Source organism: Arvicola amphibius, chromosome 2 (genome assembly GCF_903992535.2).
Source record: "Arvicola amphibius chromosome 2, mArvAmp1.2, whole genome shotgun sequence".
Taxonomy (NCBI): Eukaryota; Metazoa; Chordata; class Mammalia; order Rodentia; family Cricetidae; genus Arvicola; species Arvicola amphibius.
In genome coordinates, this window is record NC_052048.2 from 175,618,318 (window position 1) to 175,631,462 (window position 13,145).

A 13,145-nucleotide genomic window follows, 5' to 3' on the forward strand; every position below is an offset into this window, starting at 1 on the left:
GGTGACCATCCGCTGTAAGACACAACCCTGACATTTCCTTCCCTGCCCCATCTTTGTGCTCTCAGAGCATTCACAGCTTTTATTTCTGAGTTGTTTGCTTTTCTCTACTGGATTGTGCGCTCTTCAACCCGTTCTCTGTCTGTGTCGTGTCCTTGTGTCCGGTCCGCACCCGACTCTAAGCGGGAATACAGTAAATACATGCTTGAATAGATGAGAAAAGAAAGAGTGGCACAGTGAAGCACCAGCTTTCCATTGACGCGGAGAACATTGTCTAGTTTTTCCACAAGAAAGAAGATTCAAAAAGAATCAAGGACATCGTTATTGATTTGCTTTTTATGTATCACTGCCCTGAGTATCATTCATATTATTTTTTTCCTTCCCACCTGGTATCTTCCCTCAGTGATACTCAGCTTTCTTATACCTGTGGAAATGAAAGCTGTACGTCCTGTGCCTGCACTGCCCTGTGCCAGGCTAATCCCCAGCGTTGCCTAGATACTCCAAGCAGCCTAGACACTGCATTGATGGGCACTATGCTGGTTATATATTTATTTCCCGCAGATTAATTGAGTGCCTGCTGTGTGTGATCTCTATGCTGGTTCAGGGGAAATTCTGAAATGGATTTTCCACTTTCACTGCAGCTTTTGAGGATTGAGGTGTCAGGGAGAGGTGTAGAGGTAGTACAATGGAATGGGTAAGAGGGAGAGACAGAGTCCTGAGCATTGGGTCATGCACCAAATTATCTAGCTTCACAGCTGACATGATTCTGGGTTTGATCTGGTCTCAGTAGTTTTAGGAGGCTGACCAAAGAGAAGATTGGAATTAAAACATTCTATTTCATGACTTTAGACATCATGACTTTGTTTGAGTCTTAGCATGGAATGCAGGCTGTCTGCTTCCCTGCTTTTGGGGACCCTAAAGAGAAGTGGTAGCTCAAGTTTCATCTGTTAAAGGTATTTGTTTCTTACATGAAACTTTGGAATATCCTATGGACAGACCATGGCTTTCTTTCCTACTTGTCTGTTGTGACATTTGAGCAATGCTTGGAGCATTTCCCTGTATTGGCCTCTTCCAGTTGCGGCAGTCAGTATCGGGACAGACTGTCTCCCTGCCTGTCCTGTGTGGCTCGACACTGGCCTCACTTTCAGAAAGATTGTCTCCCAGAGTGTTCCCTTGCTCTTGTAAGGGGCAAGGTCAAACTCTTGTGTATTTCTGAGTCTTTCGATTTTCTGTTGTTGCTAGTAGCTTATTCAGTAGCAAATTCCCAGTTTTTGATAGAACAAAGCTTCAAGAAGGCCTGGCTTTGGAAAATATTGTAGACACTGGTGGCTTTCCCCCTCTATAGGATCAGGCATATTTCATTTCGAGGCCTCCAGTGTGGTTTTCTTTTATTGCCTGACCAGCTAGTGACAGATGAGCTGTAAAACACGAGGGACTAGGAATGGATGCTGTTTGAGCAATCTGTAAAAGCTTTTAGAGAGCTTCTTTGTGGTGCATAGAAACTGGAGGATTTCTCACCGGGTCTGGAGATGTATTTATTTCCTTGTGAACTGACCCTTGGTGAGTGTTGCTACCTGTTATAAATATGCTTCCCTTTGGAGCACTTGCTGAGCTCTCTTGGGTATTAAAGTACTATGTTACTGAGGTTTGAATATTAATGTGTTGTGAAGACAGCCAGATTTTGAACATTTTTAGAGGAAGTAGTAAAAATACAGGAAGCTCAGTACTGTTGATTCAGAAACGTTTTCTGTGATGCAGTTCATAATTGGAATCATATATTATCAGACCTCACTTTGGTGTTCAAGGTCTTCATTTTTAGGGAGTAAGGTGATTGTAAAAATGAGGCATAGTGGTTTGTGAACTCTGCATTGCTGTCGAGTGCTTAGTCTCTCTGCTTGTTGGTGCTTTGAGAAGAGACTAGCAATATAGATGCGTGTAAGGTTGGTTTGGGTTTCTTACCTGAGCTGAGTTCTTCCTGGGGCCACTCACCACTGGAGTTAGATAACAGCATCTACCACTGGCTTCTAGTTTTCAGGAAATTATAGATAGGAGTTTTCAAACTTTGTCAAAGTTTATTGAATGACCTTATGAAATAAGCTGCCTGGACAGAAAGGGTTATTTCAGGCCACTTAATTGTCTGAGCTGCATTTTATATGTGTATGTTGAACTGTGACTTGAAGAGATGACGATGGGCAGTGAATGAGATTGAACCATAAAGGGAGACGCTTCCTTTTATGCTTGCTTGCATTCTTAGTATGTTGATTGCTGTTTGCTGCTTGAGCCCTTCCCTCCCCCTTTCTGTCCTAAAGGAACTTGGGACTGTGAGCTGGGCCCTGGCTGTCAGTTGAAGTGTCAGGACTCCTCTGATAGGCTTGCTTAAGAGGAGAACTTTTGTTTTTTTTTCTAGCAGGCATGTCTAACTTTCTGACATTGTAACACAGTGTCATCTACAAAGTAAACGCTTTAACACTTGAGAAAAAAATAATCGCATACACATGTAAAAAACAATAGTCTCTTAAAATAAATTTACTATTTTATGTTGGGTAACATTTATAGCCATTATCAGCTACCTATGGGCTATGAACTGTGGGCTGTGGATTGTGTGTTGGACATACCTGGGTCATCCTAGAAGTGATGAGGTGGACAAGACCATCTCTTTGTCTCTGTTCACATGGAACTTTGTTTCCCATTATGGGGGGTATGCGCTCCCCTTGCTTGTGTCTGTTCTGAATAAGTGAGAAGAAATAATCATAATGCCATTTATAAGTTGCTCCTTATCAAGAGCTGTCACTGGTGTCTTCCCAAAATTCTAGGATCTTTAAACATTAATTTTTTCGAAGTTTATTATTACAGTGTGTGTACATGTGTATGTGTGCATGCACACACCTATTACAAGATGCATGTGGAGGCAGAGGGCAGCTTTCAGGTGCCTCTTTGCAGCATGGGATCTGGGGACTGAACTCAGGCTGTTGTGTTTGTACAACAAGAGCTTTTACCTGCTGAGCCATTTCGGTGTCTAGATCCCAGGTTTTTAACTGGAGTGGAAGTAGGAGAGGAAACAAACATTTTTGGGACTGCTCTTTCAACTTTATTGCTGTCCTTGAAATGATAGTAGAAGTGGCATAAATGAGGCTCCTACCTGAGCAGAGATTTACCCCCAAATAGAAACAGCACTGAATAAAAGCTTCCCCGTTCCAGCTCTGCCTTGAACTGGCATTAAGGCAAGTACTTCGGGATCTGGAAGGAGACAAGCAGATGCCAGTAGTAGTTGTTATTTATGATGTTCCACCTCTAGGTGGTTCCTGGAGGGGCTTCCCATTTCAGGGAGTGGGATGATCTACAGAAAGCGGTCAGAGCACTGACAGGCACGTGGTAAGTGCTATAAAAATGTTGCCAAGTAGTGTGCAGAAGCAAGCTGTAACTAGGCAGAGCTGGCGGAGGAAAGTGCTGCTGCTGGTGTCTGGAAAACCGAGGCCTGCGCTAGTTATCCAGCTGCTGCTAGAGCCTCTTTAGGAGGCCCTAAGTGTGCAGTCAGTTGTATGTGTTTTTTCTTCATGTCCTTGGCCCAGCACAGGGCCAGACCGAGGTTAAGTGTCTAAACATTTTTACTGAAGACATGAAGTTGATATTAGTTGATATTAGTTGGGGTCTGGAGTAGGCAGTTCCCCCTGACACTTGTGTTTTGTATTTCAGCCTTGGGCATTTCCAGCTCGAGAATTTCTTCGCAAGAAGCTGATTGGGAAGGAAGTCTGTTTTACAATAGAAAACAAGACTCCCCAGGGGCGAGAGTATGGAATGATCTACCTTGGAAAAGGTGAGCAGCAGGAAGAGTGGACTCATTTCCCTTGGAGCCTAAATCCATCCAAGGATCAGTTTTAATTTGGCAGAAGGCCGGAATGGGCCCCTGTAGTAGGAGGCCTCTTGTTTGTTCCTGGATGCCCAGACCACGAAATAATCACTCAGAAACTATATTATTTGCAATATTGTCTGTCCAATAGCTTAAGCATATTGCTAGCTAGCTGTGACATCCAGAATTAACCCATTTCTATTAATCTGTGACTGTGGCTTACCGGGTAAAGTTGCAGCACGTCTGTCCCTGTTGGCTGCATGGCATCTCACTGACTCCGCCTTCTTTCGCTGAGCATTCACTTTAGTTTTCCCTGCTTAGCTCTATTCTGCCCCATCACAGGCCCCAAACAGCTTCTTTATTTACCAATATTATTCACAGCATACAGAGGACAATCCCATACCTGCCTCTGTTGGGCATTAACTCTAGAAGATGCTGTGGGTTGTATGGGAATTGCTTCTGGACACATACACATAAGAGCAGAGGCACCCATCCAGCAGCTCTGATCCTTGTTCACCACTGCGCTGCTGTCTTGGCTTGGTGTGGTCTACTATAGCATTCTTCCCATAGAGGGCACTCAGCAGCACTGTGCTTTGGTATCAGAGTGATAATTGAATTCCTATAGATTTCCTATATTGCATTCTGTATTCTTTTATCTTGTGGCTTTTCCTCTTTTTGGGTACTCTTTAGCAAAAGAAGATCTGTTTGTGGCCAGTTGTTACTTTGAAAATCTGCTTATGGTTTGAAATAAAATAGAATGACAATAGGCTTTGGTATTGGATAGTTGGGATTAGAATTCTGACATTCCCGTTCTGTATCTCTTTACCCTTTACCTCTTTATAAGGCCTAATTTCTTCACATGTAATGTAAGCTCTTGAGAGTTTAAAGATATGGGAAACAACTAGTTTTGACATGGTCTACATCATCATTAATTTAGTGTGTGCGCACAAATGCTCATATGCACATATAAACATATTTTTAGCTAGGCCAAATGATTCACAGGATATTAGATGTTGTGGCCTTTTTTGGATTGGATAGAGGAGACGTGAAAGTGGGGAACAATCTTTTGAGTGGGCAATGGGACAATAAAAGAGTTAGTTATTAAGCTAACTGTCATTGGCTTAATAAAAAGTCTTTTGTTAAGTTATCTTAATTAGAAGTCTTTCTAATATCATAGCAATTTCGATTATCTCTTTGACTTAGTAGTTGGTGCCTGACTCTAGCCAGCAGTAGAAGGCAAGCCTAGTGACACCCCATGAAGACTGAGTTCAGTTGTAGAGATTCTGGAAGAGTGAGCGGAGAATGACACTGAACCCATCTTGTCCAGTTCCTTTAATAGAGGGCTGGGGAGTAGAACTTGTGATTAGCCTAGAACTTACATGGAAGAATGATTAGTATTAACTTTTTAGGGCTGCGACTTGTGATATAGACCAGGCTGCCCCGGAACTTAGAGTGTCTCTACCTTCTGAGTGCTGCCATTGAAGGTGTATGCATCAAGGCTTTTGCAGATATCTATCCATTTGTGACTCCCTCTTATTCATAATTTGATAGATAACATCTAAGGACTAGATCTTTGGCTTATAGATACATAGAGCATGAATAATAAAAAACCCAGAGACAGATATCAGGTTCAAGCGGAAGGTCAGAAAACCAAAGCAGCCTGCCACTAGTTCTCATTTCTTCCTCAGACTGAAATGGGTGATCCTGCCTCCATGAATCCCCAGACTGAGGCTGAGAGTGAGACCGGTCTCCTCCCGTTTCTTTCTAGTGCTGGGATTAGTGGTGGGTGTCCACCTCTATGGTTAACTAGTATGGCTGCTGGGATTAAAGATGTGTGCCACCACTGCCCGGCCTGTATGGATGACTAGTGTGGCTAGCTTTGCATTTTGATCTTCAGTCACACTTTGTTAGGTCATAAACAAAATATCACTATAATTATGTTCACCTTTCTTTTTATCACATTTTGTTGCATCCTTTGAAGGTTCAGTTTAAGGGACTGTATTTTCCTCCTTTCAGGAGAAATATTCTGTGCTAGTTTAGTTTTCTTGAAAAAACAGTTCAAGGAAAGGAAGGTTTGCTTTGATTGGACAGTGTAAAGATACAGCCCATCATTGTTGGGGAGACATGGCAGCAGGACCGTGAGGTAGCTGGTCATATTTCATCTGTGGTCAGGAAGCAGAGGCAATGAATGCTGGTGCCTAGCTCACTTTCTTTTTTTCCCTTTTTATTTGGGTAGTGACCCCACCTGTTGGCGCCACCCACATTTTGGGAATGTTTTCCCTTCTCACTTAAGCCCCTGGAAACAGCTGAAGTTGTGCCCTGGTGATTCTGAATCTGTTTAAGTTGCCTCCCACTGAGAATTCACTTTCTGAAAGTGTCAGAGTTTTACCTAGTGCTCTGTAACAAGGACATATTTCTAAGAGCTTCGGGATATGTTTGACAGTGGGTTTATGGTCTCACTTGGTTTGTGTCTGGACTTTGTTCTTTTCTATGTTCTGACTCCTTGGCCTCTTGGTACACAACGTTTCCCCTCATTGGTACATCTTTTAGCTTGACTCTCCACCCTGGAATTCTTGTGTTTTGAGGAAACCATTGTAATATTTATTAGTATTAGTGAAATCTGTGTTTAGATTCAACAGTAACCTCAGGACAAAGGGCCAGGTTCTTAGCTGCAGAACCTTGAGAGTCTTTTGTATATACAAACATTGTCCTCAACATTCTCTGGTAGGAAAAGAAGTGTGCATTTTGCCTTTGTAGAGATGTTCATCTTCTAGATGAGGCATTAGAGGTGTGTGCATTTATGTGTATTTATGCACATGTGCTCACTAGTACTTGAGGAAGCCAGTGTGTAGTATACCAGATCGCGATAACTCGTGCAGACATCATTCTGTGCTATACTGCCTGTCAGCTAGGCTGCTGTGCTTCAGTTTTTCTGGGAGCTTGCTCTTTGCCATAGTAAGGATTTTTACGCAGTGATTCCTGCAAAGGTGTCTTCCTTTATCATTTTAGCTGACAAGGATTTAAGAGACATACCAAGACTAAAAGCTTTTTCAGTAGTGTGGAAATGCGGTTAGTGCTTCAGGTGGAGCCTCATGCTTAGGTGGAGCCTTAATCAGGTTAAGTTCTATGTTTACCATCTTTCTTTCCTGTCTGATGGCTGCTCTGTGAAAGAGAAAACTAGACACTTCTTAGTATTTCTCTGAGAACAAGAGTCAGCCTTAAGCTGTGTGGCTTGTCTTGGTGGCCTTTGGAGTGGAGACTATGACACAGAGAGGAGTGGACTTTGTGGTATAAGTGTGATAGACAGCACTAATGAGTTTATCTGCTCTTGCACTGTGTTTGTGATTTGCACACGTTATTTAATTCTCATGGGAACCCAGTGGGGCACGTGCAGTCTCTACTTAGAGCGGACTGCATGGGCTGCTGAGGTCTTTCCCAAGCTACTGCGAAGCTGGATGTGTTCAGGAGCAGGTATAGTCTTCTCTGCGTTGCTCCCTGTTTGCCTGAGCTGCCTGCCTGCCACGTGTGAATCTCCTCTGGCCCCCAGGATTGCTTTTGGCCTAGGAATACCCCAGAAAATTAGAAACAAAGTCCTACAAAGAAACATTGTCCTAAAGAGTAGATGATTTGGAAGTTTTCTGTGAGCCCGGTGCTGCATTTCTGCTGGCTCCGTTCTCCACAGTTCCTCCCTGTTTTCCTGAAGAGTGAAAATGGCCCATCCTGTGTGCTGTTGCTAGCAGAGGTAGGTTTGGCTCTTGTGGTTAATTCCTTCCTCAGATACTAATGTGGCTCATTTTCTTCCTCAGATACTAATGGGGAAAACATTGCAGAGTCACTCGTTGCAGAAGGCTTGGCCACCCGGAGAGAAGGCATGAGAGCCAATAAGTAAGTATGCAGTACTCATGACGTTCTTTCTTGAGGCACCAAGAGGTTGGGTAGCCACTGCAAACTGTTTTACTTCATTTCATTTCATTCCTGTTCTTTCCTACAAGATGGACAACCTCAGGGGCTTTAATCTCTTCTGGGATCTTCTTGCTCCTAGATTGTTTTGAGCCAGGAGTTCACTAAGTGTTTACTGAGTGAGTGGTACTAACCTCCTTTAAAAACGTGCCTGGAGACTAGGCAGGGTTTAAGTTTTTTTTTTTAAATTCGTGAATTAGTGGGTCTTAGGCTATAGATATGCAATTCCAGACTATTTACCCAGCCCACTCAAATATCGACCCTCAACTGTGTATCAGGGTTCTGTGCACCGACAGTAGAGCAGAGAGTAGAGAGTAGAGAGAGACAGTAGAGTAGAGTGAATAGAGTTAGGCCTTGCTAGCATTCTAGTGGGGAGATTGACAGAAGAGATGGGATGTCTCCTTTGGTGTAAGGAACCCTGCAGAGGGGAAAAGCATTCTGCTTTGAAGGTTAGTAAAAACTCTTTTCTGACCCTGTGGTCTTGAATCTGTGGATACGTCACTAATAGATAAAACATATTTGTCTAGTCAATGCCAGTGTGAACTTCTTAGAATCCATGTGTGTGTGTGTGTTTATATGGAAGGCTTATAGTACATAAATCTTGTTCAAGTTCACTAGTATTCTCAGTAGGGTGGGTTGCAGCTGGCTTTAATTAACACTTTAGTCTCTGAAAAGTGATATGCTACATCAGTAATTTAGAGGCTATAAACATGCTATTTAAACCATTAAGTCCTTGCTATGTTTTATGACTGCAGTAGCCAAAGAAAAGACTTTGAATAAATATTTGCATCAGGTGTACCCATGATGGGACTGAGCCAAAGGCACAGTTATACCGTTTGCCGCCTTTCTGCCCTTTGAGACTTAGGGCCAGGTCAGTCACCATGTACCTGCAGTCTTTTCTGATTGGAAGGAGACTTTTGCTGAACTCTGTAATTGTGGTGTGTGCCTGTGGGAATTGGTTGAATTAAGACATTTGTTTTTAGGTGATGTTTTTGGAAGCATGCCATAGTTCTAACTTAAGAACAATTACTGGCATGATTACTGTTGCAATGTGGTTTTTTGGGAATTCAGTTTGCAACTGGAATGAATAAAGAAAACCCCTTAACAGTTGGGTGCTGCTGCCCCTGGAGTACTAACCCCGTCAGACTGAACGTCGTCTCTTCACGGTGTTTATACTCGCGCCTACTTCTGCTTCCCCCATAATGTGATAAGTTTTGCTTACTGTGAATTTTGATATCTCTGAATCCTCTGGATATATTTTTGGTGAAGAGAAGGAAGAGGTACCAGAAACTTTTTTGGAAATATTAGGTCATGCTTGCTTAGATAGAAATTCCTAGAGACCAGGAGAGGAAATTCAATGTGTATGGCTGTGGATGGTCCTGCAGGTGTTTGGAATCCTGCAAAGAAAGGCCTTGTAGTTCCTTGCTTCCTACATTTAGCTCAGAAGTGTCAGTAAACAGTCATTTCTGCATTTTATCCCTCCCACCTTAAGAAGTACTTGTTTCTTTTATATTTTCCTTTTGGGCGGTACTACTATTGGTTTCCTGCCTGATGAAGGAGGAGACTTATACTCTCATTGTCTAGCTGGCCTTGTGGATGTCTAAGTAATTTTGAGCTAAAGTTATCTGTGGTTGCAGTACACTTTGCAGATGGCCCCAGTCTTCATTTGTAGATAGAGAAAGTGTTAAGGGTGGTTCTTAGTCACCTCCTGCACCAGAACCTGCTGAGCTGGGCCTAGCTTCTGGAATCTGGGATGCTAAAATGGATTTGTACCCCCTGGAGTGGCTCCCATTGGAGCCATTAACTTGTTCTTTTCTCCTCACTGGCAGAAGGACTACGTGTTCTTCAGATCCTCTCATTAAATGCTCTTGGAATCTCATCTCTCCTTTGAAGGAACAAATTTGGAAATTGTGCTTATGGTGATTTTTCTGGTTAAATAAACGCCTTGGTCTCTTTTAAGGGACAAGATGCCATAGAAACCAACTGGCAAAGAGCCCCATAGCTTTGTTTGTGAACTCCGTAACCACAGCTTGTTTATCCTTCATATCTCAGCCCAGAGCAGAACCGGCTTTCAGAATGTGAGGAACAAGCAAAAGCGTCGAAGAAAGGGATGTGGAGTGAGGGGAATGGTTCACATACCATCCGGGACCTCAAGTACACCATTGAGAACCCAAGGCATTTTGTGGACTCACACCACCAGAAGCCTGTCAATGGTGAGGATGGCAGGGGAAGGCAGACAAACTCAGGGTGATTTCTTTCTGTTTGCTCTCTTTGATTCTTGGGGTTTCAAAGATCCAGTGAGTCTTTCTTTAGCTTTCTTAGTACACAAAGGGAATCCTTAAGGGTTAGAGAACACCGTGGCACTTTGGAAGGGGCTTTGAGTTGGTTCAGCAAGCTTACTACAGTTATGTATGGCAGTGACTAGCTCTGTACTGTTGCTGATCATAAGCTATTAGTATTTTGCACATTGTGTATTTTCTGTTGTCAAGACTACTTAAAACTAACCCTGAAACAACTTTCTCTGATGATCAAAGATGTTTGTTCTGTCATTCAGCTATCATCGAGCATGTTCGAGATGGCAGTGTGGTTCGGGCCCTGCTCCTCCCAGATCACTACCTTGTCACCGTCATGTTGTCAGGGATCAAGGTCAGAGCACACACTGGGCTGCACACAGTGGTCTGCGGTTTGTGGGAGTGTCTGGTAGATTTCTCTGCTTGGGGACTTGGGACCGACTTTTCTTCCTACTGTGAGACAGAGTACTTCCTAGTTATTTTGGTGTAAGCTTCTTATCTAATTCTATTAGATTTCACATAATTAAGGCCTGTTAGTATGGGACATTGTTGGAGATGTGAGGCCAAGAGAAAAGGGAAGGAGGCATGTGTGGCTCTGAAACTTGTTAGATATGAATTGAATTCACGTACAATATCTGTATGTATTTTTAAAATATTCAGGGATCGAAAGCATTGTACTACCTTGATCCTTTCTTGGTAAGGGGACATTTTTTAAAAGGAAATTAAAATGCTTCCTCACATGGTATGTTTCCTTTGCCTTTTACAAGAAGCTTGATTGGTCTGGTGTTTTAAAGATGGTCGGAAGAGCAGTTTTGAGAACTCCCTGAGCATTGGCTGTGGTCCTCATGCCCCAGGGAAAGCCTGCTGGGCGTGGAGGGCATCCGGCTGTACCATTACACTGCTTTCCTCATCGCCCTTACTTTCTTTAGTGCCCAACTTTTCGTCGAGAAGCAGATGGTAGTGAAACACCAGAGCCTTTTGCTGCAGAAGCCAAGTTTTTCACGGAATCGAGACTGCTTCAGAGAGATGTTCAGATTATTCTGGAGAGCTGTCACAATCAGAACATTCTGGGTACCATCCTTCATCCAGTGAGTGTGCCCTTCAGCCTGGGTTTGGTGGGTCTGCCATGTGTTCAGTTTGCTGTTCTTTCTGTGCAACATTATCTGAAATTTTGGCAGAATTTTTACTTTTAATTAATACTTTTAGTATTATTACCTAATGACTTGAGCCTTTTCTGAGCAGATACTAGTTGTCATGTAGGATTCCTCTCAAATGTTCCTGACTTCATAAAGGGAAGTTTGAAAGTTGCCAGCGGAAGACTAGGGTTGTCAACATCCTCTAGAGGTGGGGAGTAGGGCTGGGAGGTTCATGTGTAGGTGTAGAAGTCAGCTAGCCTGGAGCATTGACACATTTGTCAGAAGGAGGCTGATATATGGAAAATTATTTCCCATGTTCTAATCTTTATCTAGTTACCTCCTAACTCCGTTTTGAGTGGGAACTAGTTTTTTTTTTTTTAAATTAAATAATGTGGTTGTAATTGTGATTTTTAGGTGTTTGACCCTCTTGTGCATTTTGATAAATGTGATAAATGTTATTCTTGCACAAGAAGTGACCTTGCTTTGTGGAAACGAAGTGGGTTTTCACTATTGTAATGGAGATATAATACACACCTAATTTACTGTTAACTTTTCCAGCGAGATGCTTCCCATGAGGGCAGCTGTAGAAGGCTGGGAGGCTTGGTTTGCAGGGTGCCAAGGTCATGTCTGTTTCTTCTGGAGTGCTGACTCTCGGCCATGCCCTGCCAGATGGCTCTGTGTCACAGTAGAATATGAATTGTTATTCACCAGGAAAAATGTGGCTTGTGCTTTTCCCGCAGTCTGTTCTTCAGCTTTCTGCTTCTGCAAAGGGGAGAAAGTGCTGACTCTTAGGGGCAGAGAAGAATAAGGAGTAATCTAATCTCTTCCAAAGATTAACGTCCTCCTCTGCCCCCAAGAAGAGCTATTGAGATGTCAATTCCATTCAGTGCTGCTAACATTTATTCTGCTCCTGTTAAATAGACATGCAGGGCTGGGTGTTGGGATGTGGGGCAAGACTGCTGGAAGGAGTCTTATAGTGGTGTCCCGTGTCTTGGGTGTGATTTTTTTTTTTTTTTTTTTTTAGAGAAATTCCTTTTTCTTATTTTAGAAAACTTGAAGTACCAGCTCGACAGTGGCTGTGTTTGCTTTGTCAGAAACAGAAAAGTGATCTCTTGGGACAATGATGTGTGATTTGTGTCTGTTTTCTCTTGTACCTTGTTTCTTAGAATGGTAACATCACTGAGCTCCTTCTGAAGGAAGGCTTTGCGCGCTGTGTGGATTGGTCAATTGCAGTTTACACCCGGGGTGCAGAGAAGCTGAGGGCAGCTGAGAGGTAAGGCCTGCCAGGGCACCTTGCTAAGTATTCAGGGCAAGAGTCTGGCTGTCTTCTCTCACCCATCTGTGGCACTGTCTATTTCAGTAAAAGAGCTGGGAAATTCCAAGAGAAGGAGGGCTATCACATGGAGTGACTCAGACATTAAACTTTAGGTCCAGGTTAGCTTAATGCTGGGTAGTAAGGCCTCAGGGCATGTATGTGGGTTTGCACATGCTACAGTGTGTAGAACTCAGAGGACAACTTGAGTTGGTTCTTTACACCACACGGGATGGATTGAGCTCAGACAATCAGGCTTGGTGGCAAGCACTTTTACCTACTGAGCCATCTTGCCAGCCACTTTACTTGATTTACTTTTATTATTTTTTTTAAATTGAGACAGGCTTTCTCTGTGTAACAGCTCTGACTGTCCTGGAACTCAATATATAGACCATGCTGGCCTCAAACTTACAGAGATCCTCCTGCCTCTGCTTCCCGAGTTTGGGGATTACAGGTGTGGGCCACTGCTACCTGACTCTTACTAAATGCTTTTAAGTCAGTTTTCTCCAGGTTCCCCTTTGTTTTAGGTGTTTGAAATGAAACAAATTTGAGACTCATTTCAGCTGCTCCCAAACAGGCAAGCAAGATTCGAGCTATGATGG

At 43.1% G+C, this 13,145-nt stretch overlaps 1 protein-coding gene across 1 annotated transcript in view; it reads left to right on the forward strand.

The window, feature by feature from the left end:
• The window catches only part of Snd1 (staphylococcal nuclease and tudor domain containing 1), a 401,581-nt gene that overhangs the window by 37,756 nt on the left and 350,680 nt on the right, over positions 1 to 13,145 (forward strand). The window contains exons 3-8 of the mRNA XM_038320023.2: positions 3,691 to 3,811; positions 7,651 to 7,729; positions 9,857 to 10,017; positions 10,359 to 10,450; positions 11,025 to 11,183; positions 12,398 to 12,504. Coding sequence (XP_038175951.1) covers positions 3,691 to 3,811; positions 7,651 to 7,729; positions 9,857 to 10,017; positions 10,359 to 10,450; positions 11,025 to 11,183; positions 12,398 to 12,504 — 719 coding nt within the window. The remainder of the gene's footprint in view (positions 1 to 3,690; positions 3,812 to 7,650; positions 7,730 to 9,856; positions 10,018 to 10,358; positions 10,451 to 11,024; positions 11,184 to 12,397; positions 12,505 to 13,145) is intronic.